This window comes from Leptonotus elevatus, chromosome 10 (genome assembly GCF_054856555.1).
Source record: "Leptonotus elevatus isolate MCC_2025b chromosome 10, RoL_Lele_1.0, whole genome shotgun sequence".
NCBI classification, from domain to species: Eukaryota; Metazoa; Chordata; class Actinopteri; order Syngnathiformes; family Syngnathidae; genus Leptonotus; species Leptonotus elevatus.
In genome coordinates, this window is record NC_141248.1 from 24,167,802 (window position 1) to 24,189,543 (window position 21,742).

The window sequence follows — 21,742 nt, forward strand, 5'->3', positions numbered from 1 at the left end:
TAATTAAAAATCCAATCAAGTAACTAAACATTAAATAAATAAAATGTCCTTACGTGAATCAACACCAATTCATTCATTTTTAAAAGCCTTAAAATGCTTTAAAATGCCATTAAATAAACCCGAGAATGGAGAACCGTGTCTGTCTCTGTCTCTCTCTCTCTCTCTCTCTCTCTCTCTCTCTGTCTCGCTCTCACGCGCACAGAGACGCGCGTGCGCGTGCTTGCATGCGCGCGCATCGGCGGCGTCGGTGCGCTTGCTTGGTCTGCTCTCCAGAAGTTGTCGAGACTTCGGAGAGGAATGGCGGCTGCTCGCTCCCTCTTCGTGTGTCTCCCTGGTTTACTCCTCATGTGGAATGTTTCGAGCTGGGCTGCGCTTTCGGGCAACAGGAGGAACATCCAGGAACGATGTGGCTTCAAGGTAAAAAAAATAAATAAAAAAAATCACATTTCGGAATTTTGTTGTTGATGGCGTAACTTGTCTTGTGTTCAGGTGTCGCCGCTTTTTTTTTTTTTTTTTTTACTGTCTTGTCACATATTTGTTTTACTTTGCACGTACAATGTGATAACTTGAAGGCGAAAATGAAGTTTAATTCAACTTAAGTTGGCTTTTTTTAAACGTTCATGGCGTGTGTCAGTTTACCTGTCGGAATCTGTTGCTTACCTTCCAAGCCGAACTCTGCTCGAAAAAGTGGCCACGTAAAGATTGTCCACTGCTGTCGTTTTAACTTATGGACATGTTGGCATTAAAAAAAAAAAAAAAAAATGTCACCAATTAGCCTTGTTTCTTGCTCACATTTCGGCAATTCTACCCAAGAATCTGAATCAGGGGACAATCACAAGAATGTCTGTTGCGTATCTTTAAATTGAAAAGTTGATTATTTTTTAAAAATGTAGTCACTGCGTATAAGTATTTTTAATCAATTATGCTTGTTTATTTACCCTCAGTTCGACCTGTGCGCAATTTCTTTAGCCAATTGTGTCAAATGTATTTTAAGTCAAGTTGCTGGAATGTGGAAAATTCCAATGGGAATCACAAAACTATATATTGTGATTGTTGCTGTATGTGCGTCTGAGCAATGTTGAAAAAGTCAATTGTACATGTTCAAATTTTGGGGTGGGCAACCTGAAAGGGTTGAGCCCACCATCAATGGTTTTGTGGCTTTGTGTGAATTGCAGGTAGTAAAAAAAAGAAAAAAGGGGGGAGAAAAAAAGTTGACTTCCTGCCATTTGATGGCTTTCACTTGCTTTTGGGGGTCTCACAAGGATCACTGTGGACCCATGTGACATGTGCTGCTAGCAGCTGCGCTTGCTAAAAACACATGTTTGGCAAGCACATGCTTCCAAAACTGAACTAATCTTTCTTTTTTTTTTCTTTTTTTTTAAGAAAAAAAAATCCCCACATCTGATTTGACTTTGGTTGTTTTATCTGCACTCCCAAGTTTTCCTTGCTTCAGGGGTTAAATGGTGTGTTTGTGTCTGTCTGTCCGTTATCTTCTGTGTGTCTGCACACAGGTGAGGTCATCATCTAATGTGTGTGTGTGTGCGCGCTAATGTTAGCTTGAGGTTGCAGTTTGTACTTCTTTGCATTTACTTTTATTAAGATGGATTTCAAACATGTTGGAATAAATGCTCTAAAATACAGTATACTCTTCATTTGTAGGACACGAGTAGAATTCTTACTAGTATTGTATTTTTCCCACTACTTTATGACATTTCTGCACACTTTTATAGAACCATTTTTGGCTTACTAGTAGGACATCCGCATGTTACTAGTGAGGCAAATTACAGGGTTTAATGTTTGTTAAACGTAATAAATGTTCTACTAGTATGCTGAAAGAAGGACGAGGAGTTTGCCTTACTAATGTGTGCGCTCCATTTTGCTTATTTGACATTATTTTGTGTACACATAAATAGTTTGTGGCCGCAAATGACGATAGCATTTTGTTGTATCTTTATCGTGGCCAAATATTTTTTGTTCCCCCCCCCACGTCGTGTCTGAGTGGCCTACTGTGGAAGTGTGAGTGCTTTTTGAGTTTTTTTTCTTTTGTTACGCAGTGTGTGTGTGTGTGTGTGTGTGTGTGTGTGTGTGTGTGTGTGTGTGTGTGTGTGTGTCCACGTTATCTGTATTTCTCCTTTTAGCCTTTGAAGTGTTGTCTGCAGGAAGCCTCACGCTGTTTACCCGCTGAAACATTCCTTCCTGCAAATACCCCCCCCCCCCCCCCCCCCCCCCCCCCCCCCAGCCACCGTCCCACTCACACGCACGCGCACACACATATCAAAGGCTGCTCAATGTGGGGGTTTGGGCCTTTGCTATTTAACAGGTGTGAAGTTGTTAGAGGTGTGTGTTAAAAAAAAAAAAAGTGTGGGGTTTTAGGAAGCGACCTAAAGAAAGAGGAATGTTGTTATTTGCATGCCAGACCTGTAGGTGGCGACGTGCCTTTCGGCTTTCGCTAATGAACAAAACGTAAGGACTCGCAGCTAGCTTGCTGTTTTTCAATCTTCTGGCAAAAATGGCCGCATAATGGACGATTTTGCTGAACGACGCGAGTTGTGTCATAAAAGCAAATTCATCCGTGCCAAGAAAGACAAAATACTTTAAGCAATGTTTGATTCTATTGATGACGATGAAAGTAATAAGTTCCCGACATAAGCATAGTTAGCAAGCATGCTGTTTGTTGCTATTATCTAGATGGCTTGCGCTAATGTTAGCTTACGTCACGTTTGCCAAATCTTACTGTAATACGAATGTCTTGAATTCTTATGTTTCAAACAAAGACTCAGCAAAGGTTACGGTTTGATCTGACTACTTCGGATCGATGCAGAGGAAAAAAAACTTGAAACACAGCCATGCTGCTCAGTCTAGTTCTTGTTCGCTGAATCTTGACCTTTTTTTCCCATAATCCTTTGAGAGATCACGTTGACTAGCAGATAGCGTTTTATTTTTTTTAACGGAATGCTGATACTGCTGAATTGTTGACATTTTTACTGCCACATCAATGCTAGCATCTATAACGTTTTGTGTTAGCGTTAAGCTAGCTGACCTGTAAGACAAATTTGGTTTTGGCACAACTTGGACTTTTTTTGTTTTAGAGGAAGCTTGAAGTGAAAACGCGAAAGACGCAGTTGGCCTCATTTTGGAAGAATCTTTCAAGATCACTCAATCAATGTTGTCATCTTTTGCGACCGGTCTCAGTGGATCAGAGCTACTCCGCCCCCGCTTAGATCCCGGCTTAGATATCCCGCTTCCTGGATCATATTTCCCCGCTTTCACCCGTACCTGTAACACTCGCCTTTTGGAAAAACATCCCTTTGTGTGTTGAGCAAAGCCGGATGATCCTGCCGTGTGTTTTTTTTTTTTTTTTTTTTTTCACCCGTGTCAAACAAAATCTGCAGGAGGACGCACAGGGACAATCAGGCCGCTTCCTCCTGGCCGCAATTGCAACTTTCCAGGCAGGTTCCTCGCTGTCCTGCCTCCCCCCTGTACCGCCGGGGCTTGTATGTTTTTGGCATCAGAGTGCCTCGGCGTCCTTCCCGTGTGAAACTTGCATAAAATGTCTGGGTGGGCTTTCGCCGTCGGGATTTCTGTCGGAAAATCATGCGGAAAACAAAACGTCCAACTCGGGAAGGAAAAGGCGACATGTTGCGCTGTCACTATTGAATATTTTTTTAGAATCGATCAATCTTATCGGGTGAGCCGACGATCGGTAGCAGCCGGGAGTCGGCAGGGTCCAGGATACGGAGTGCATCCGTGCGTTCGGGAACGAGCAGGGGGACGAAGGGGGAAGATGACTTGATTGACGTTGTATGTTATTACCGTGAAAATGGACATCGTGAGAGAAAAAGTAACCGCCGGTATGCAATGTTTTATATCCCGCCCCCGTAAAGAGGTTTTTCCGGTTGCCTTTAGGAATAATGACTACCGCCCCCGATGGTATGGAGTGGAATTACTTCCCGCATATGCGCTTAAGGTACGTAATAGTCGGGTCAGTGCGGTGTGTATTTACATCAGGAAGTGGGCGTCGACGTCGGATTGGTGTATCTCGGTTATATGGGTATTCCTTCCGCAAGTTTCATATTAAATAAAATGTTTTCTAAAAAAAAAAAACATGCACCTTTTTGTTTTTGTAATTTTTTTATTTTTTAAAAAAAAAAATTTTTTATTCTAATGACAGCTTTTAATTGGATAAGGAAATGGATTCTTAAGTTTGTTTTATTGGCGCGCTGGTCCCGGTTTGTAGAATTCAAAATAAACAATACCAACTAATTAGTTTCAAATTAATTTGGGGCACCCCAAGCTACGGTTCATGGACCCCAGTCAGTTTGAGAAGTACTTATTGCACAAGTTTGTTTTTCTTCGTTATTCAACGAAAGCTTTGATTAATTAAACGCTGTTTTTTTATTTGCACATGGATGTATGGAATGGAGGATTTGTTCAGAGTTTTTTTTTTTTTTGGAGGGGGGTAAAGGAGTCACAATCTCAGCAGGAGTCGGACTGTTGGGGGGCGGTTATTGAGGAGCAGTCATGCAGGAGGTGGAAGCTGCAGGTTTTGTTCCTGTTGGTGGGAAATCTCTGCTTGGCTGAACACGCACACACACACACACGCACACACACACACACACGCTTCTTTCTTCAGGTTGCATTGTTGCACCTCACTTTTTGTGCGGACTAATTCCTTCTGCACAGCTGCTGATCACAGCTTTACTCTGAGAAATTTTCTTTTATTTTCAACTTACACACACACACACACACTTGGGGGTGGGGGTGGGGGGGGGGCGTTGCCGACCTCATGACAACTCCAGATGTGTCTGGAAAATAAATGCAGGAAGAAGGAAAGTCTTGCTTTCCGGTGGCATTTTAATGTTTTGTTTGGTTTCCCCCAGAATGCAAAGTGCACGTGGATTACGTTCTTACGACAGCAAACAAAGATATGAGCAGTGGAACGTGAGCCGCTTGTTTTCCTCCGTAGTAAATAACGGAAATGGAAATATAGATCAGCCCCGAGACAGCAGTTTTGCCAATGGACATGAAATTGAATGCACAAAAGAGTCCCAAGGACCCTCGCAAGTCACTGAACAGGAAGTCGGCCATTTTGGTTAGAGGCGACATGACTCATTCAGTCGCGCTGCTTGTGAAGTGAAAGAAATCAGCTCCAGCTTCACCAATTAGCGAAACATATGGCGGATGAAAAAGTCTCAAGGACCCATGCCTGGAATTGAACAGGAAGTCAGCCATTTTGGTTAGCAGTCACTTGGGTACGTCGACAAACTCCTAGAAGGGAATTCTCTCAACTGTGACCCAGTCGGAAGCAGATATCCAAGACAAAATGGCTGACAGCTTAATAGCAAAACTTGTCTGTTTTGCTTTTTTTAGGACTTGAACGTTTTTAGCGCTGACTGGTTTGGCATTAGAATTTTCAGTGTACATCATGTCTTTCTGTGTCTAAATGATAGCTAGCTAGCTAGCTATTATCTGCCTGTCTGTCTGGATGATAGCTAGCTAGCTTTCTATGTAGATGATAGCTAGCTAGCTAGCTAGCTAGCGACTGTCTGTCTGTCTACGTTTATGCTAACAGAAAGAACAAAGTAAAATAAAAGAAGCTCATTGGACAGTTCGTGCTTTTGATCAAAGCTAAACAAACATTTTACACAAACGTGTTTTTGGGCTTGAAACTTGCACATCTGGAAGCGAGTCCACAAACAAAATGGAGCTGGACGGACATAATTGAGCCACTTCCTGTTTAATCAGATTCCTCCTTCTCCTCTTTCCTTCCCTCCAGGCCTGCTGATTGTTACCTCCTCCATCCCCCTTGACTTCCCTCCTCCAGCCATCTTCCCCCCCCCCCCTCCCTCCAGTCTCCGCCTCCTCCCCTCGCAGCATCGCTGTGATTAATCGCCGCACCTTCCACCAGCTCAGGCTGCAATTAGTTGGGTGATTAGCTCAGGAAGTTGTTTGGGGATTCCCCCCCCCCCCCCCCCCGAGGGAAATTCTGCTGAGCTTTAGCCTTATTTAGCTTCAAGCATTGCCTCTCATCTTCTGTGTTTTTTTCCCCCCCCAATACAGATGTAAGGAGTCTCAGGTTCAATTGTGCCCAAAAACCAACAGGAAGTTAGCAATTTTGCCTTGAAGCAACCATTTTTGGGTGAATTCCAAGCTAACTACTTCTTGGGAATCGGCTTCATTGTGATCCCTCGATACAACGATCCACACCAAAATAGATTGGACGCGTGTATTGTAAACAAATTCCCCCAAAACATTCTCACGTGCTGATGCCTGAAAAACAACAGGAAGTGACTCACTCAAAAGCCCCGGGACACGGAAGCACATGGAATTTTGAAATCTTAATACGGCACACCAAAAAGTCTCAAGGACCCGTGCCCCAAATTGAACAGGAAGTTGGTGGCCATTGTGCTTTTGAAGCAACCATTTTGGGTGAATTCCAAGGCATTGTCCAATCACAAGCAGGCATCCCAGACTGACAGCCGCCGCTCGGTTGCAAATCAATCTTGAGTCCTGTTTTGCTTTTTCTTTGCTAGCTGCGAGGTCCCGTTTGTGGCAGTGGGAGGAGTTGCTTTCTGCTCCATGATGATTATAATTATAGAGAGAAACACCTGAAAAAAGCAACACCACCTGTCTCTTTGAAAAAACGTCCCGATAGTTTGAGGGGGTCTCCGAGTGACGAGGGTGGACACCTTTTCGTGGCTCAAGGTGAGAGCGCTGCTTACAAAGCAGTTGGGCGGCCCCCCCGAGTCGTGTCCACTTCCTGCCTTTTTTATAAGTTGTTTCTTCCGCTACACACAAAAAAAAAAAATCTGTGTTGCGTTCATGGTTGTCCCGTAAATCATGAGCTCAACAAGCACTACTTGGACCTACTTTATGTGTGTGGTCATGTCTTTGTGTTTGTGTGCCATCCCATCCGTAAAGGACAGCGGATTTATTTGTTAAATTTTTGTCATTGTTTTTCTAACTTCCTCTTTGGGCCGAAGTTTATTTTGAAGGAAAAGCGGAAATGGAGAAGCACGTAGGCGCCGCTAAATTGATAGCGAGAGCGAGATGATTGAAGAGTTATTTGGAGCACGACGCATCCAACATTTTAAGATATTTCGGCCCGATTCGAAGTGGCAACAAGGCAAATAATTGCACGTTGCATTGCCACTAATTTATCCCGCCTTTACCGTGAGGACATTTTAATGTGCGTGTGTGTGTTTTTGTGTGAGTGCATCAAAGGCTTGTTTGATGGTTCAATGGTGGTGTTGGTGTGTGTGTGTGAGTTTGGTTGGAGGGCAATGAGGGTCCTCACAAGTTCATAACGACAAACACATGCCTGCATGCGCCGACGCTTGAGTTACAGTGGCTGCTAATAGGCAACGCGCACGCACGCACGCGCACGCACACGCACACACAGTGGGACATCTGTCTGATTGCTTTCAGGTGTTCGTGTGTGCTTGTTGTGTACATGTTACAATTGTCTGACACCTCTAACAAGCCGGCTGGCGTGCGTGTGCGTGCGCGTGTGCGTGCGTGTCTGACGCGACAAGCAGGTCAAAGTTGTAAAAGTGCCTCAAAGGTGTCCAGTGCATTGTGAGTAACAACTGCCTGGGGGGGGCGACCACATGGGGGCCAATGCATAAAAGCGTAGCGACACAATTTCACACACACACCCTGCAAAATTGTGGCATCAGAGCCCTTTCAAATGTGTTGGTGGGATTTCATACGGAATCCACTGGACAGCGTGAAAGGGGCTTAAGAACGGGAACTTGACAAAGATGAAATTCCAGGCCGCATCAAATGTTTGGATTTTGTGCTTCTGGTTGTGAATCGTAACAAATGTTCTTGTGTCTTTTCAAACGCGCAGATGCAGCCCGGGGCCGACGGGGGTCGCAGGTTGGCCGTCACGCTCAGAAGCGACAGTGAGTTTCATGTTATGACGAAAACGCACACTTTTGCACACTCGACGTATGGATTTTTTTTGCAAAAACAAAAAAATAACAAATCCAGTGCTAAAAAGTGAAACCCGAGTTCAGCATCAATGTTGTTTTCCTTTCATGTTGCCCTTAGACGCACGTGCACGTGCACGTGCACAGGCACACTTAGAGACCCCCGCTTCCTCCTCTTTTGTCCTTTTTGTGGGTTCAAGTCAAGTTCCTGAGCCGTGTCCGATTCCTGGCCGGCCGCCCTTTTGTCCGTGACCATGAGCGAGTCGCGCACTCACGTCACCCTTTTGTGTGTGCGTGTGTGTGTGTCTGTGCGTGCGCGTGCGTGTTCAAATCCCAACTTCTACTTGTTGAGGGTTTCAAAGCAGGATTTTGAAAATGAAGTCAAAAAAGTAGGGTTTCAAATCAAGTTCAGGTTTAAATTAATTGAATTAATTCAGGGTTTGATGCAAAGTTTAAGGTTTGAAGCAAGGGTTAATGTTTCAAATCAGGATTTCAGGCTGTGTTAGGGTATCAAGGCAGGATTTTCTTTCTCAGGGTTTCAGGACTTGGTTTCAAATATTTCACACCATGTTTAGGGTTTTAAGACATTATTACGATTTGCAGTGAATGTTTCAAAGACAAGATTATGGTTCCAAGGAACGGCTTTAAACCTAATCCAGGTTTACGGTTCAAATGAGAGTTTTTAATGATTCCATGATGTGATCCATTTGTATGATTGATCATTTCATAATATTATCAAACTATATTTATAAAGCACCAAAAAAACGATGTCATTATGCAGCGCTTCCCGAAATTCACTGTGGAGGCTTCCAGTTTGCCTTGGTAGAGGTCACGCTCGTATGATGTTGTGAATAGCGTGCAGGTCAGGGTTCAGAGGTCGGCTATCTATGCAATAAAGAATCAAACATGAAAGAAAAAAAGTGTTAGGAAGGAAGTTTAATCCTCACAGCCGCTTTTACATGACAATAACGCTTTGTGCCAGGTTACTCGTATGTGTGTGCGTGTGTGTGTGTGTGTGTGTGTGTGCGTGTGCGCGTGCGTGTGTGTGTGTGTGTGCGCGCATGTGCGTGTGTGCGTGGACACACCTCACTGCCTCTTCTTCCCCTCAGATGAAGATTGTGTTGGTAGTGATGTCATGAAAGAGGATAAAATGAACTTTGACCCCCTGAGTCGGTCACAGATGATCGGCTGTGATGACATCAGCACAAAAAAGGAAATTTTGAACAAACGTGTTATTGTTGAAGTTTTGGCATTGAGCCGTTTTTCCCATGTCTTGTCATGGTAAAAGTGTCCACACAATTCCGTGTTGAATGGCGAAACTTCCACTTTGTGGCTTTGTGGAGTAATGCCTGCTCCCAACAAAATGGCTGACTTCCTGTTCGATTTCCAGCAGGAGCCCTTGAAACTTTTTCCTGCATCCTGTAATGTCCGCCGACGTTTTTTGTGTGACGTTTCTGACTTTTTTCCTGCGTCCCGCCATGCGTGTCTAACCCGATATCGTGTCTCATTTCAAGTGACGCCAGGAGCCAAGATTATTATAATTTACGAAATAACAAAAACTAAAACCGAAAGAAACTATTTCGTTAATCAAGTCAAAATTCAAATGCTTAAAAAAAAGAAGAAAACTAGCCGAAACTGCAGCTTACTTTTTATATAACTAACTAAACAATGATAGCGAAAATGTCCTTTGTGTCTATTAGTATCATTTGAAATGTTTCGATTTCGGTGTTTCTGCATATCCATACGGAAGAAGGAAGGCCGCCAAGTAGTCATTTTTCGGTCAAGTAGTCGCGTGACGTCCGTTGGGATCTCCACTATGAAAAATCCAAAATTATTATACGCCTGCTCAGGGTTACAAGTATTTTTAGTTAACTTTTGAGGCGCCGCGATTGTATTAAGTACACGGTCGCTAGTTAGCTAACCGTTATGCTAATTAGCTTAGCATCTGTTTGACCTTCTCCTTCAGCCCTGAACATGACCCTCCTCCTCCTTCCAGTGACTCGTGTTGCATCCGCCGACCTGAAAGCGTTCATCCATCCTTCCTAAGCAGCAGGACGCACCCCCCCCCCCCCCGGCCCCCCACCCCCTCCCACCGGCCCCGTTTTTCACCTCCGTCAAAGAGGAGCAGCGAGTCGTGTCTGAGCTCCTCCCGCCCTCCTTCCTCTTCACTCTTCCTCAAGCTTTGTTTTTTTTTTTTACCACACAAAAGACTTTTTGTTCACAATGTGGTTTTCAAGATTGGGTTTAGGGTATCAAGTTGGAGTTTCAAGCAAAAGATTAGGATTTCAAGACAGTTAGTAAGTCAGGATGTAAAATGCTACGTTTGCTTGTTACGCTAATCGCCAGCGTTTGTGTTTTTTTTGGTGTCTTTTCCAGACTGCTCGTTGAGCTCGCCGCTGGGCAAGCACGTCATCCACGCGGTGGCCAACGTCTCCTTCACGCATCTGGCCTGTGACCAACAAGCCGGCGTCGTGGTCCACTGGTCTGCCAGTCCACTAGGTGCGCTATAGCTATGTTGCCTACCTGTGTCTACGTGTGTGTGTGTGTGTCTTGAAAACCTCATTTCAAACCTCGTCTTGAAAGCCTGATATTTGCTCCAAACGCTAATCTAAAATGCTAACCCTGTCCTTTTAAACCCCTGGCTTGAAATCCCAGCCCTTGCTTTTACCCTAACATGAAACCCGTCCCCTGACTCTGGTTTGAAATCCTAAACCCAACCTAGGAAATTGTAATGCTCTTTCAAGCCTAATTTTGAAACCATAACCCTGCCTTGAAACCTTAACTTTTGCATTACACGCTACTTTGAAACTACCCCTGACTTGAAAGGCCAAATTGAAATGCCAACTCGCTTCTCGAACCCTAACTTAAAACCCTACCCTAGCTTGAAAGCATAATGTGAAATTGTAGTTTTGCCTTGAAACCCTAACGTGGAGCCCTAAACCTGATTTGAAACCTGTCTTCAAACCCCAATTTCAAAACTTAACTCTGGTTTGAAACCCGAGCTTCACCCATTCTCTGCAGTTCAAAGGCTGCATCAAAGCTTTCTGTATGCTCTAGCATTAAAAAAAAAATAATAATAATTTTAAACATAAAAATACTTATAATCTTCGGAACATGTAAAATAGAACATATTTTTACGTTTTTGGGAGCACATTAGTTCAAATGAATCAAATGTTGCCCAAAATGTCGTATCAAGAAATGTATCCAACTGGGAGCCCTGAAGGTCCTTGGACAATTTTTTTTTCCTACACAAAGGATGTTTCACATGCCAGGATGTAAACGTATGTCGCTTTGATCAACACTCACTACCTCCATGTGGATGCCAAGGAATGTGTGTGCGCATCTGCGTGCGTAACCCGACGCTCCCGACTGCGACAATGCAGCCGATTGTTTTCCCACCGAGAGACCCAAAAATCCCGCACAAGTATTTGGCGTGCCGGCGATGGCCGAACAACGAGACGACTCTCTCTCCTTCCCCCCCGTCAGTCTTCCCGCTCACTCAGCGTCCTACTTTTACAAGCACTTCAAAAGAGGCTGGGATTTTTGCCTGATGAAATCAATGAAATGATTTCACATGTTTTGTTGTCATTGTTTTCAATTGAGCTTGGAAAATGACCTTGCAAAATATGTCATTAGTGAACTCACCATTCTACCTAAAAACAAATGGCCTGCCAAAATTATACTCAAAATTCTGCTTAGTAACAACTCCGGAGAGATTTGTTTGAATTTTGCCCAGCAACAAAAGTGGCCGAGCTTAAAAATTTCTTTTTTTTAATTAATTAATTAAGTTTTTTTTAATGTATTATTTATTATGTATTTATTTTAAATCTTTTTGTAAATTTGTATTTAAACTTCAAATTAGGCTAGGCAAGAAAAGCTTTAGCAAAAATGTGTGTTCGTTGAATTTGAAATTCTGCCGGGCAACAAGTAGTCGGAATTCTGCTTTGGAGCAAAAGGTTGGCAGAACAAAGTTTATTGAACTCAAAACTAATGCCTGGCAACAAGTGGCCTGAAAAATGGTAATTTATTGGTCTGAAAATTCTCCCTAGCAACCAGCAGCTGAGCAAAATTTGCATTTATTGAATTTGGAATTCTGCCCAGCACCAAGCATCCTTACTTTTTTCTTACTTGAAATTCTGCCTAGCAACAAGCAACCTATTTTACCTAACACAAAAAGTAACATAATTACTTAACAAAATTTCATCATCTGGGGTTCTCTTCACACATCATGTGACTTCCATGTCTTGAACCTCGCTGTGTGACTCTTCTGTCATGTCAATTATTGGAGCACCACAAAGAATTCATATCTGGCCACATGACTTAAATTTTTTTTTTTTTTTACTGATACACATTTTGGAAGCAACTGCGACTGAGGTCAAAGCCTGAGAAAGTCGGTCATTAAGGAGTGAAGGAAGGACAGAAGGAAGGAATTGGGAAAGGTGCCCAGGAATCTGCCCGGAGACGGGAAAAACCTGTTCTGCTGTCTGGCTAATGAGAACAACATGTCCCGTGCATGGAAAGCTTTCATTACAAGAGTCAAAGAGGCTTTGAGGGGGGATGAAAGAGAATGAGGGCGGATGAGTGGGCTGGGGGGCACAGGTGGAGGAGCCGGGGTTGGGAGGGGGGGGGGGGGGGGGCTTAGCGCAATTTGATGGGAGGGGGACGAGGAGAAGAGGACGTCTGTCAAGGGAACGAGCCACTTTCACACAGTCATCCTGCAAAATTGGGCATTGGAACGCTTGCCTTTTACACGCAACCCAGTGAAGTGAGGATGTTATTATCGTTTTATCCTATGCAAAGAACGACTCGTATAAGTGCAGCTTGCTGAGGAACAGGAAGTCTCTGCGTATGTCCACATGTCCATTGAGTTGAAACAAAAAGTACAATTTAAAACATTTGTATTTCTTGAATTTGGAATTCTGCCTAGCAACAAGGGATGTTTGAATTTGGAATTCTGCCTAGCAACAAGGGATGTTTGAATTTGGAATTCTGCCTAGCAACAAGTGATGTTTGAATTTGGAATTCTGCCTAGCAACAAGGGATGTTTGAATTTGGAATTCTGCCTAGCAACAAGTGATGTTCGCTAGACAGCTGAACTTCCTGCCGTGTTCGCGCAGGAATCGAACACATCAAAGGCTTCCGAGTGTATCTGGAGGACAAGAATCCCGACGGGAAACGATGCCAACATCTCATCCTCAAAGACCCGCGACAGCTCAACTTCTCCTACAAGAACACGGTTAGACAAACGAGCACTCATTTTTGGAGCTTTTCAATGTAGCAAATAAATTTCAACAGTGACTGGAAGGGTCACAGAAAGCGATAAAAGTGGGCGTAACAACTCAGGGCGATAAAAACGTTCCCGGTCAGCTTGGCAACATCATCGACGCACCGCATCCTGTCAGATGTCAGACCTTCAAAATGAAAGCACACAACACAATAAGTTTCACTGCATTTTTTTTGGGGGGGCACGACTGCTAGCTAGCTTATTTAGCTATTGCACTCGATGAACGAGGCAGAAAATATTGTATGCTGGCAAATAAATAATTAGCAGCAGTAAGAACAGTTTTCCGACTCATGTGCTTTTATATTGAAGCACATGCCTGCCTGATGCATAGCTAAAAATGTCGCAACTTGTTATGAGTAGCGAACGTGCATCTTCTTCATAAACGACGAACTTGTTCCAGAAGCTGAGCAGTCAGCCGTTCAGCGGCTTGACCTTTGACACGGACTACATGGTCCGCGTTGTTCCTTTCCCCACGCTGATGAACGACAGTTTCTTCCCGCCGTCTTTCCTCAGGACGAACTGTAAGCGGCGCCGCTTTCATGTTTAACGCAGCCCCAATGAGCGTGCGTGTCTTTTAACTTGTGTGTGTGCGTGTTGTCACGCTGCAGCCTGCGAAGTCCTGCTGGGCTCAGAAAACCTGGTCTGTAAACCATGTAAGTTCCTCGCCGTTGTCGTCATCACCGTAAACACGTGTGTATTTGTGTGTGTGTGTCAGGGATGTGATTTTTCCGCTAATTCGCGGAATTCCGCTTTTTTTTTTATCTCCAAAAATAAAATGTTACAATTTTTTAAGCGGTAAAAAAATCCGATTTCGTCTCTCGACCTGCGTTCCATTTTAGTGTTTCCGTAACAGAAATGAAACGGATCTTGCGATTGGCTGAAGTCTCCGTGTTGACCAATAAACGCGCTTGTTATAAAGGCGTAGGCGTATGCCGTTGTTCATTTCTCAGACGTTTTTTGCCGGCTGTTTAAAGAAAGATGTCCGTGATCGAACGCAAAGATGCTCCGCGAGTTAAGGAAATGGACAAGATCGTAAAAAACAAGTTTCGATGGGACCGCTTAGAGAAGGATATATCTGCAAATGTCGGAAAGAAGACTGTGACGAATTTGTTCAGTGACTTTATTCGGAAGATCGATCGTGCCGGGAAAGCGCTTTTTGCATTTGGTGCCGTGATACCGTTGACGAAGGTGCGAGAGGTTTCAAAGCTCTCGAAAGTCACGCAAAGAGCAAAAAACCACGTGAAAGAACTCCAGTCAAGAACAACAAATTATTGCATCGCTGGAAGTTTCGGTGCCCAAAACGAAAACTCCAAAACTTTACGGCCTCCGTCCCTTATTGACATCACAATCGGAAGCGGTAATCGAGAGACGTGAACCTGCGCCAGTTGCTGACAGAGTCGTGAATTTTGAGGTCAGTGGTAAACTTTTCAAATTAAATCGAAATCAAATTTTCGAAAATATTATAACGTAATAAAAATGGCCATAAATATTTAACATGGTTAATCATTGACACAAACGCAAATGAATGCTGCATGTTTGCACTTTTCAGCTTTCAATATGTTGACTGTCTTGATGTATGCAGTTACAAAGATGATCTTAGTCAATATTGTCTTTTTATGATGAGGTATTTTATGTTTTTGTCATGCATTATGTATTAAATTAAGAATGATTGATTAATTGATTTATTGCATGGTAAATATATATGATGATATTCTCAGTGATAGTTTTTAAAAGCAAAGGCAGTCCAATGTTTTTGAATGTGACTGATTTTGAGTCGACTAAAACTGCAATTTTATATGGGATAGTTCGATATACATTGAAAATTTATGCTGTTGTTTTGTCTATTTCTTTGTCATCCGAGTGCATTGAAAGTACTTAAAAACACGGAAAACCCATGAGCTCTGGACCGAGCTGAGTGCCCGCGGCCCCCGGACCCCCCCCGGCTAAAATTTTCAGATCATTTCACTTTGGTCAAATCACATCCCTGGTGTGTGTGTTTTCTTGGCAGATCATCAGTATTTTAAATGTTCGGTCATTTTCATTTTCTGACCGATTTACGGGGACATCCTGCTAATTCCAATGAGCTGAAAAATCAGTTTACACCCTCTGTGTCCAAATATGGTCATTTTTTTTTCCTTTTTGCACAAATCAATACTATTGCTCAATTCTCTGTTCGGTTTACGTATTATTAACCAATTGAAAGTGTTGAAAATGCAAACTTGAAGATTGAGGTTTTTCTTCGTTGTTGCAGTCTGGAAGCCGAAAACGCTGAGCGTGTCCCAGCTGGGATCCAAACTCCGCGTCAGCTTCGAGCAGGCCCCGCCTTCCTTCGCCTTCAACTTCTACTACGTTTACTTCAAGCCGCGCCAGGACGGACCCTTCAGACTGCAGCGCTGCAAGCCCGTACGACCAACACGGAGTCCCAACGCGGAGCCTTTTGATTATGCTCGAAAGTGGGCTTGATGCCAATTGAATGTGTTTGTAGGACGCCAACCAGGTGAGAACCACGTGCATCCTGCAGGACGTCGCGCCGGGGACCTACAGCATCGAGGTATGCGCGTGCGCGCGCGGCGCTTGTCGACTGACGCGTTTGCCGCCTTTTGTAAAGTGAATTGACTTTTTTGCGCGGCAGGTACGAGATGAAAGCAACACCACGAGGAGGCAAACGCAGTTTTACGTCAGCCAAGGTGAGGTGCACGCAGGCTTATTGCCTCCCCCAAGGAATTGTTGTCACTGGCTAGATTTTTTTGTTTTTGTTTGTTTAGAATTTTTGATACCAAAACATTTCATTTACCACTAAATTTAATAAAGATTTTTTTCCCAGATTTTTTCAGTTTTTAAAATACAATTACTGGGAATTATTTTATTACTGTATAAATATTTTGTAAATATCATATAAATATATTCAGAAAATGACATAATTTTTTTAACCAAATACATTTAATTGATTTTTTTATATATTCACCATTTCATAATACATATTAAAATTCATAAAACATATTACTTTAATAATTAATTAAAAAAATAAAGTTTACTTTCTTTAAAATTGTTTTAATTTCTCCAAATAGTTTTATTGAAATATTTAATTTACCACTAATTTTAATAAAGTATTTATTTTCCAGATGTTTTTAATTAATACAATTACTGGGAATTATTTTGTAAAATATATCTATATTTCTATGTATAAATATTTTGTAAATTGCATATAAATATATTCTGAAAAATTTTTTTTTTTTACCAAATACATTTAATTTATTTTTTATATATTCATAATTTCAAGATTAATATTAAAATTCATAATACATATATCATTCATAATTTATTAATAAACTTTTTTTTTACTATCTTTGAAATGGTTTTAATTTCTGCAAATATTTTTTCTTGACTTTTATCAAATCTAACAATTTCATGATTACAAATAAAATGAAATGACATGTTCATAGAATTATGTTATAAAAAAACGATTTATGATATATTGATTTTCAGTACTGGTGAGTGTGCCAAAGGTTGCGTAATGTTACTCAATACTGAAGTCAGAATTTTGGTATCATGACAACACTATTTATATCTGCATATACAATATGTAATATGTACTGCGGATGTTGTGCTTGATCTTAAGAAAGGTGCATTTTTGTCACGCTGCAGTGCACTCCCCGTGGGCGGGGCCAATCCGCGCCATGGCCATCACGGTGCCGCTGGTCATCATGTCGGCCTTCGCCACACTCTTCACAGTCATGTGCCGTAAGAAGCAGCAAGGTGAGAGAAAAGCGTCTTTCCGCTCGGTCACCTGTCGTACCAGGTGGAACAGGAAGTGTGTTTTCAAAGTGATGCAATCGTCCAAAAAAAAGCCAAAGAAAAAGCAAACCTTTTGAAATGCTGATTGGCGGACCGCGACCCCCGCTAGAGAACATCTACAGCCAGCTGGACGAGGAGACCAGCGAATCGTCCCATCAGAGCGCGGCGTTGAACGCCGACAGGCCGTGGCCCCGCCCCAAAGTCTTCATCTGCTACTCGGATCGCGACGGAGCCAAGCACGCCGGAGTCATACAGAGCTTCGCCTACTTCCTGCAGGACTTCTGCGGCTGCGAGGTGACAAAAGGCGGCCGAGTGCGCGGGACGGGGAGGGGGGGGGGGGCGGTCCCCGCCTGTCACTCATCTTTTGTCCTCACCTGCCAATCGTGTTGGTGGTCAGGTGGTGCTGGACCTGTGGGAACATCTGGAGATGTGCAGGGAAGGTCCGATGTCGTGGCTCAGCAGGCAACTGGACGAAGCAAACTTCATCATCACCGTCTGCTCCAAAGGACTTCGGTACTTCCTCCTTCTCCTCCTCTTCCTTTTTCTTCTCCTTCTCCTCCTCCCTGCTTCTTCTTCTTCTTCTTCTTCTACACTGTGGAGAGACAGATGATGGCTGGCTGGTAGCTAAATAGACAAACTTATATTTTCAAGGGGTGTCAGGTAATTATATGTTTTAATCGGAATTGCACGACTTCCAGAGTTAACTCACAATTAATCTTTAATTTTAGATTTTTTAACTAAAATGGCTGCATCTTTCAGTCATTGATACAGTAATTGATACAGTAATTTCATAATAATTTGAGTTAAAATTAAAAAAAAATGCACTGTACTGTAAAAAACGTGTGATATTGATTTATGTTGAGGTCATTTTCTACCACTAGATGGCATAATTGCATCTGTAAAACATTGGTGACATTTTTATTTTCCTATTAAGAGATATCTAATCTTTAACATGAAGTGACTTGTGAAATTCTGTACATTTTTAAAATTGTAAAATACAACTTGATGGCAGTGATCTTCAAAAGCAATATTATTCCATTTATTACTGCAAAATGTTAATGTGGACGTGTCTGCTGCGTGGCGACTGGAATTCCCCCAATACAGGCTTTCCAATTAAGGGGCGGTCATTAATCGCGTGCTAAAATAAATTAGTTGTGTTAAAGGAACTTTAATTTCATATCAGCCTTGCTGATGCTGAAAGTGTACTTGCGCTTTCTACCACTAGATGGTGCAAAAGCGCTCTAAATATAAACGTTTCCTCTTGACTGCTACATGCTACTTCCGTTAGCATCTGCCGGCCTCATATCAACTGATTTGACCTCCCACGTCCCTGCAGCTACTTCGTGGAGAGGAAGAGCCGCCGAGGAAAGACGCCGGCGGGTCGCCGCGGCAACAGCGGCGACGCCGGCTGTCCGTCGGTGGGGTCCGGCGGCGACCTGTTTGTGGTGGGCGTGGCCATGATCGCGGAGAAGTTGCGGCAGGCCAAGTGCAAGGAGAGCGAGGAGCGCGGCCACGCCGGCGAGCTCCATCGCTACATGGCCGTCTACTTCGACTATTCCACGGAGAACGACATTCCCACCGTCCTCAGTCTGGCTCCCAGGTACGCAAGAAAAGAAAAGATCAGACATGCTCGTTCGTGGCGAGGGGAAACTCTTGAATTTCCGTTTCACTCTCTTCTCTCAAGGGTTTCTGTCAATTTTAACACATAAAAATGAGCATTTTAGCTCAATAGCTTCCAGGTCATGTGACCTATTTACTAACTTGTGCAATAGGGGCACACTGAAATCAGTTTGGAACCTACTACCCTTTCCCATTTCATATTCATTTCAATAAATTATACAAATGTTGTATATTTTTATTCTTCTAAAAAAAAAAAAATCATTAAAAATGGACAATTTAACAATAATAATCATCAAGGTGTATTAGTTTTAACCATCAGGGTCATAAACATTTAAATCTAATTTCATCCAAATAAATGCTTATTGTAGTTCAATTTTATATATATATATATATATATAATCGTAAAAATAAAATACACATGTTTTAATTTTAAACAGACACCAATTCAAATTATTTTGTGTCTATGTATATTTTTTATTATGAATAAATAAACCATAAAATATTAACACTTACTTTAAAAATAAGTTAACATTTTTCTTTAAATAATTTGACTCAGATTTATTATTATATAAATATTTATTATTTGATTCAAAAAAATTTCAATGAAAAAAAAAAGTTTAGTTTTATACGGTATTTTCTATTTAAAATACAATATTAAATGTTAAAGATTCAAATTGTATTAAATTTAGATGGATTTTTCTCATGTTTACATTAATTTAATATGAATGAGAATACATAGTTATATAATAGTGGAGCATTCTTACTCTTCCAAAGATGTTTTCATGATTATAAACAATTGTTTTATGCTTGAATTTCTAAAATGAAAGTGAAATGAATCTCGATTTCCTTGTGGATGCAAAAGAAACGCAGCTGCGCTCGTCTTATAATGGAGACCTCGAGTGATTTTGTGTACTCGTGTTGTGTGTTGAGGTTCAAGCTGATGGACCAGCTGCCTCAGCTGTTCGCTCGCCTGCACTCGGGGCACTCGGGTCTGGCCGAGCGCGACTCGCAGCCGCTCAACATCTCGCGCAGGAACTACTTCCGCAGCAAGTCGGGCCGCTCGCTCTACGTGGCCATCTGCAACATGCACCAGCACATCAGCCAAAACCCGGACTGGTTCCAGAAGCCCGCCGCCTCCTGCTCGTCGCCCCGGGACGACGAGGCGCCCGCCCCGTCCTCCCGGCAGGACGGCGGCCTGCTTCTGAACGAAGTGCTGGTGAAGACGCCCGAAAGCGGCGAGGGGACGCCCAGGAAGAACGCGCTTTCGCTCGCCCCCGCCCCCGCCACCAGCTTCAACCTCAGCCTCGGACCCAGCCTGAGTCCCGGTCCTGTTCCTGGTTCTCTTCCCAGTCCTGCTCCCAGTCTGGCTCCAGCGCTTCCGCAGGGATCTCCATCCAGGCTGGAACGCACCTCCAGGTAAATACAGACACTGGGAATTCTATTCAACGATACTTTTTGCAACATGACCCTGGTTGATCTCTTATACTCAGCTGCCACCTGCTGGACGTTTTTTCCCCCCATTAACAAGATGACTCAAATACTTGCACGTGTATGGGTAATCGGGTATTTTTTTTAATGAAATTATAAAAGTTGCCAATTATTTGCAGGATTCAAAAGCTGGCCCGGTCCACTGTGCTATGCTTGAAAAATATCGATGACATCATCATACTTCACTTTCATCACAATAATATCGAATAGAAAAATCGAATTGTTTGACCCCTACAAGCTCCTTGGGGGAGGTCACATCTTTAATATTGTTCTGTCTCATTTAGAACCTCCTCCGTAATCTTCCCGGAGGACCCGTCCCGCTCGCCGTGCGTCCTCCAGGACGAGGACGAAGAGGACGTCCCCCCTGTGCAAGCGGCAGGTGGCCCCGCCTCCCCCGAGCCGCCGCCGCCCCCCCGCGACTCGGGCATCTACGAGTCGTCGGTGCCGTCCTCGGAGCTGTCCATCCCCTTGATGGACGGCCTGTCCCACGAGCACGCCGACTCCTCGTCCCTGGCGGAGAGCGAGTCGTCCTCGTCCGGCTTGGGTAAGCTCTCGCGCCGATAGGGACGCCGCGACCGCTTAAGATTGGCGTCCTCACGACTTTTTGGTTTGTCACGTCACAGGAGACGAGGAGCCGCCGGTTGTCATGTCTCTGGGCTGCGGCGCCCCCATGGTGTGTAAAGCAGAACTGCACCACTTTGAGCGAAACGCGGGGCTGGAACCCGTGGCCTCGCTGTAACCGACCAAGTTCTCCAATGTACATTCTGGGATGTCAGTTGCCATGGTGACCAGCGTGAAGGACGATGCGTTTGGAATTCGGGCACACCAGGAACGTTTGTGTTTTTTCCCCAGTTTTGAGACGCCTGCGGGACTGTTTGGGATTTTCCTTCTTCCTGAAATTCTTCCGTTCCGGGAGGACGTCGACACAGAGAAACATCCCCATTTGGCACACACGCACTTTTTCCCACCCTGAAAAGTCATTTCTGAGGAATACACACTTGACAGCGGTTCCCGGTGTTTGTTGAAAAATAATTTTGATCAACATTTAAAGACGTCTTGTCCTCTTTCTAACCTTCTTCGATAACTTTTGAACTGAAAACGTTTGCAAAAGGACCACAAAAGTGAAAAAGGGACCACAGCATATACTAATTGTATATAGATTTTATTTTTTTTTGTTGCCAGAAATGTCTGTTCTAATTATCTTTTTTTCCCCCTAGTTTTGTTTCTCTGCATTGACTAGAAATGTACTGTTTTATAGTACCTTAAATGTAGGAAATAAAGAAAAAAAAAATCTTGTAATAATTACCTTGAGCTTGGTCAAATTTTTTTTCAACCAATATTAATTTGAAAATATTATACGTGGGTTTATCTTATATTAAAAAAATAGAAGAAATTTTGTATTTGGTTTTAATTAAACGTTTTTATTTTTATTTAAAAAAATCAAAATTTAAAGGTGAATTGTGCACACTCGAGTTTGTTTGGGGAGGGGTGGAGGATGACGTCATGCGTCCCCACTTAAGGTCGTGCACGTATTCGCACGTGCACCACACAGATGCTGCAGTTACGCTTTGGGCCAGATGTGGCAGTCGCGAGTAAAAAAAAGTGACAAACTGCACAAGGA

The 21,742-nt window shown here is 43.1% G+C and overlaps 1 protein-coding gene across 2 annotated transcripts; it reads left to right on the top strand.

Moving 5' to 3' along the window:
• The first annotated feature begins 284 nt into the window (after nt 1–284).
• On the top strand, nt 285–21,432 carry il17rd (interleukin 17 receptor D). 2 transcript variants are annotated; one of them, XM_086087939.1, is made up of 16 exons: nt 285–417; nt 7,853–7,907; nt 10,311–10,433; nt 13,052–13,170; nt 13,619–13,739; nt 13,827–13,871; nt 15,470–15,621; nt 15,704–15,769; nt 15,851–15,905; nt 16,864–16,974; nt 17,123–17,307; nt 17,411–17,526; nt 18,350–18,613; nt 19,564–20,049; nt 20,406–20,665; nt 20,745–21,432. In XM_086087939.1, exons 1-16 carry the CDS (start codon nt 298–300, stop codon nt 20,858–20,860), a joined length of 2,394 nt encoding a protein of 797 aa, XP_085944065.1. In that variant the 5' UTR covers nt 285–297; the 3' UTR covers nt 20,861–21,432. The 2 variants fall into 2 exon arrangements, with proteins under 2 accessions (XP_085944065.1, XP_085944066.1); XM_086087940.1 differs by lacking the exons at nt 285–417; nt 7,853–7,907 and adding an exon at nt 10,086–10,231.
• The last annotated feature ends 310 nt before the right edge of the window (nt 21,433–21,742 follow it).

Bases quoted from the DNA above. Each gene is read 5' to 3' on its own strand.
- il17rd (XM_086087939.1), top strand. From the start codon at position 298: ATGGCGGCTGCTCGCTCCCTCTTCGTGTGTCTCCCTGGTTTACTCCTC. The intron at 17,527-18,349 runs GTACTTCCTCCT...ACGTCCCTGCAG, and splicing joins GTCTGCTCCAAAGGACTTCG to CTACTTCGTGGAGAGGAAGA. The intron at 18,614-19,563 runs GTACGCAAGAAA...TTGTGTGTTGAG, and splicing joins GTCCTCAGTCTGGCTCCCAG to GTTCAAGCTGATGGACCAGC.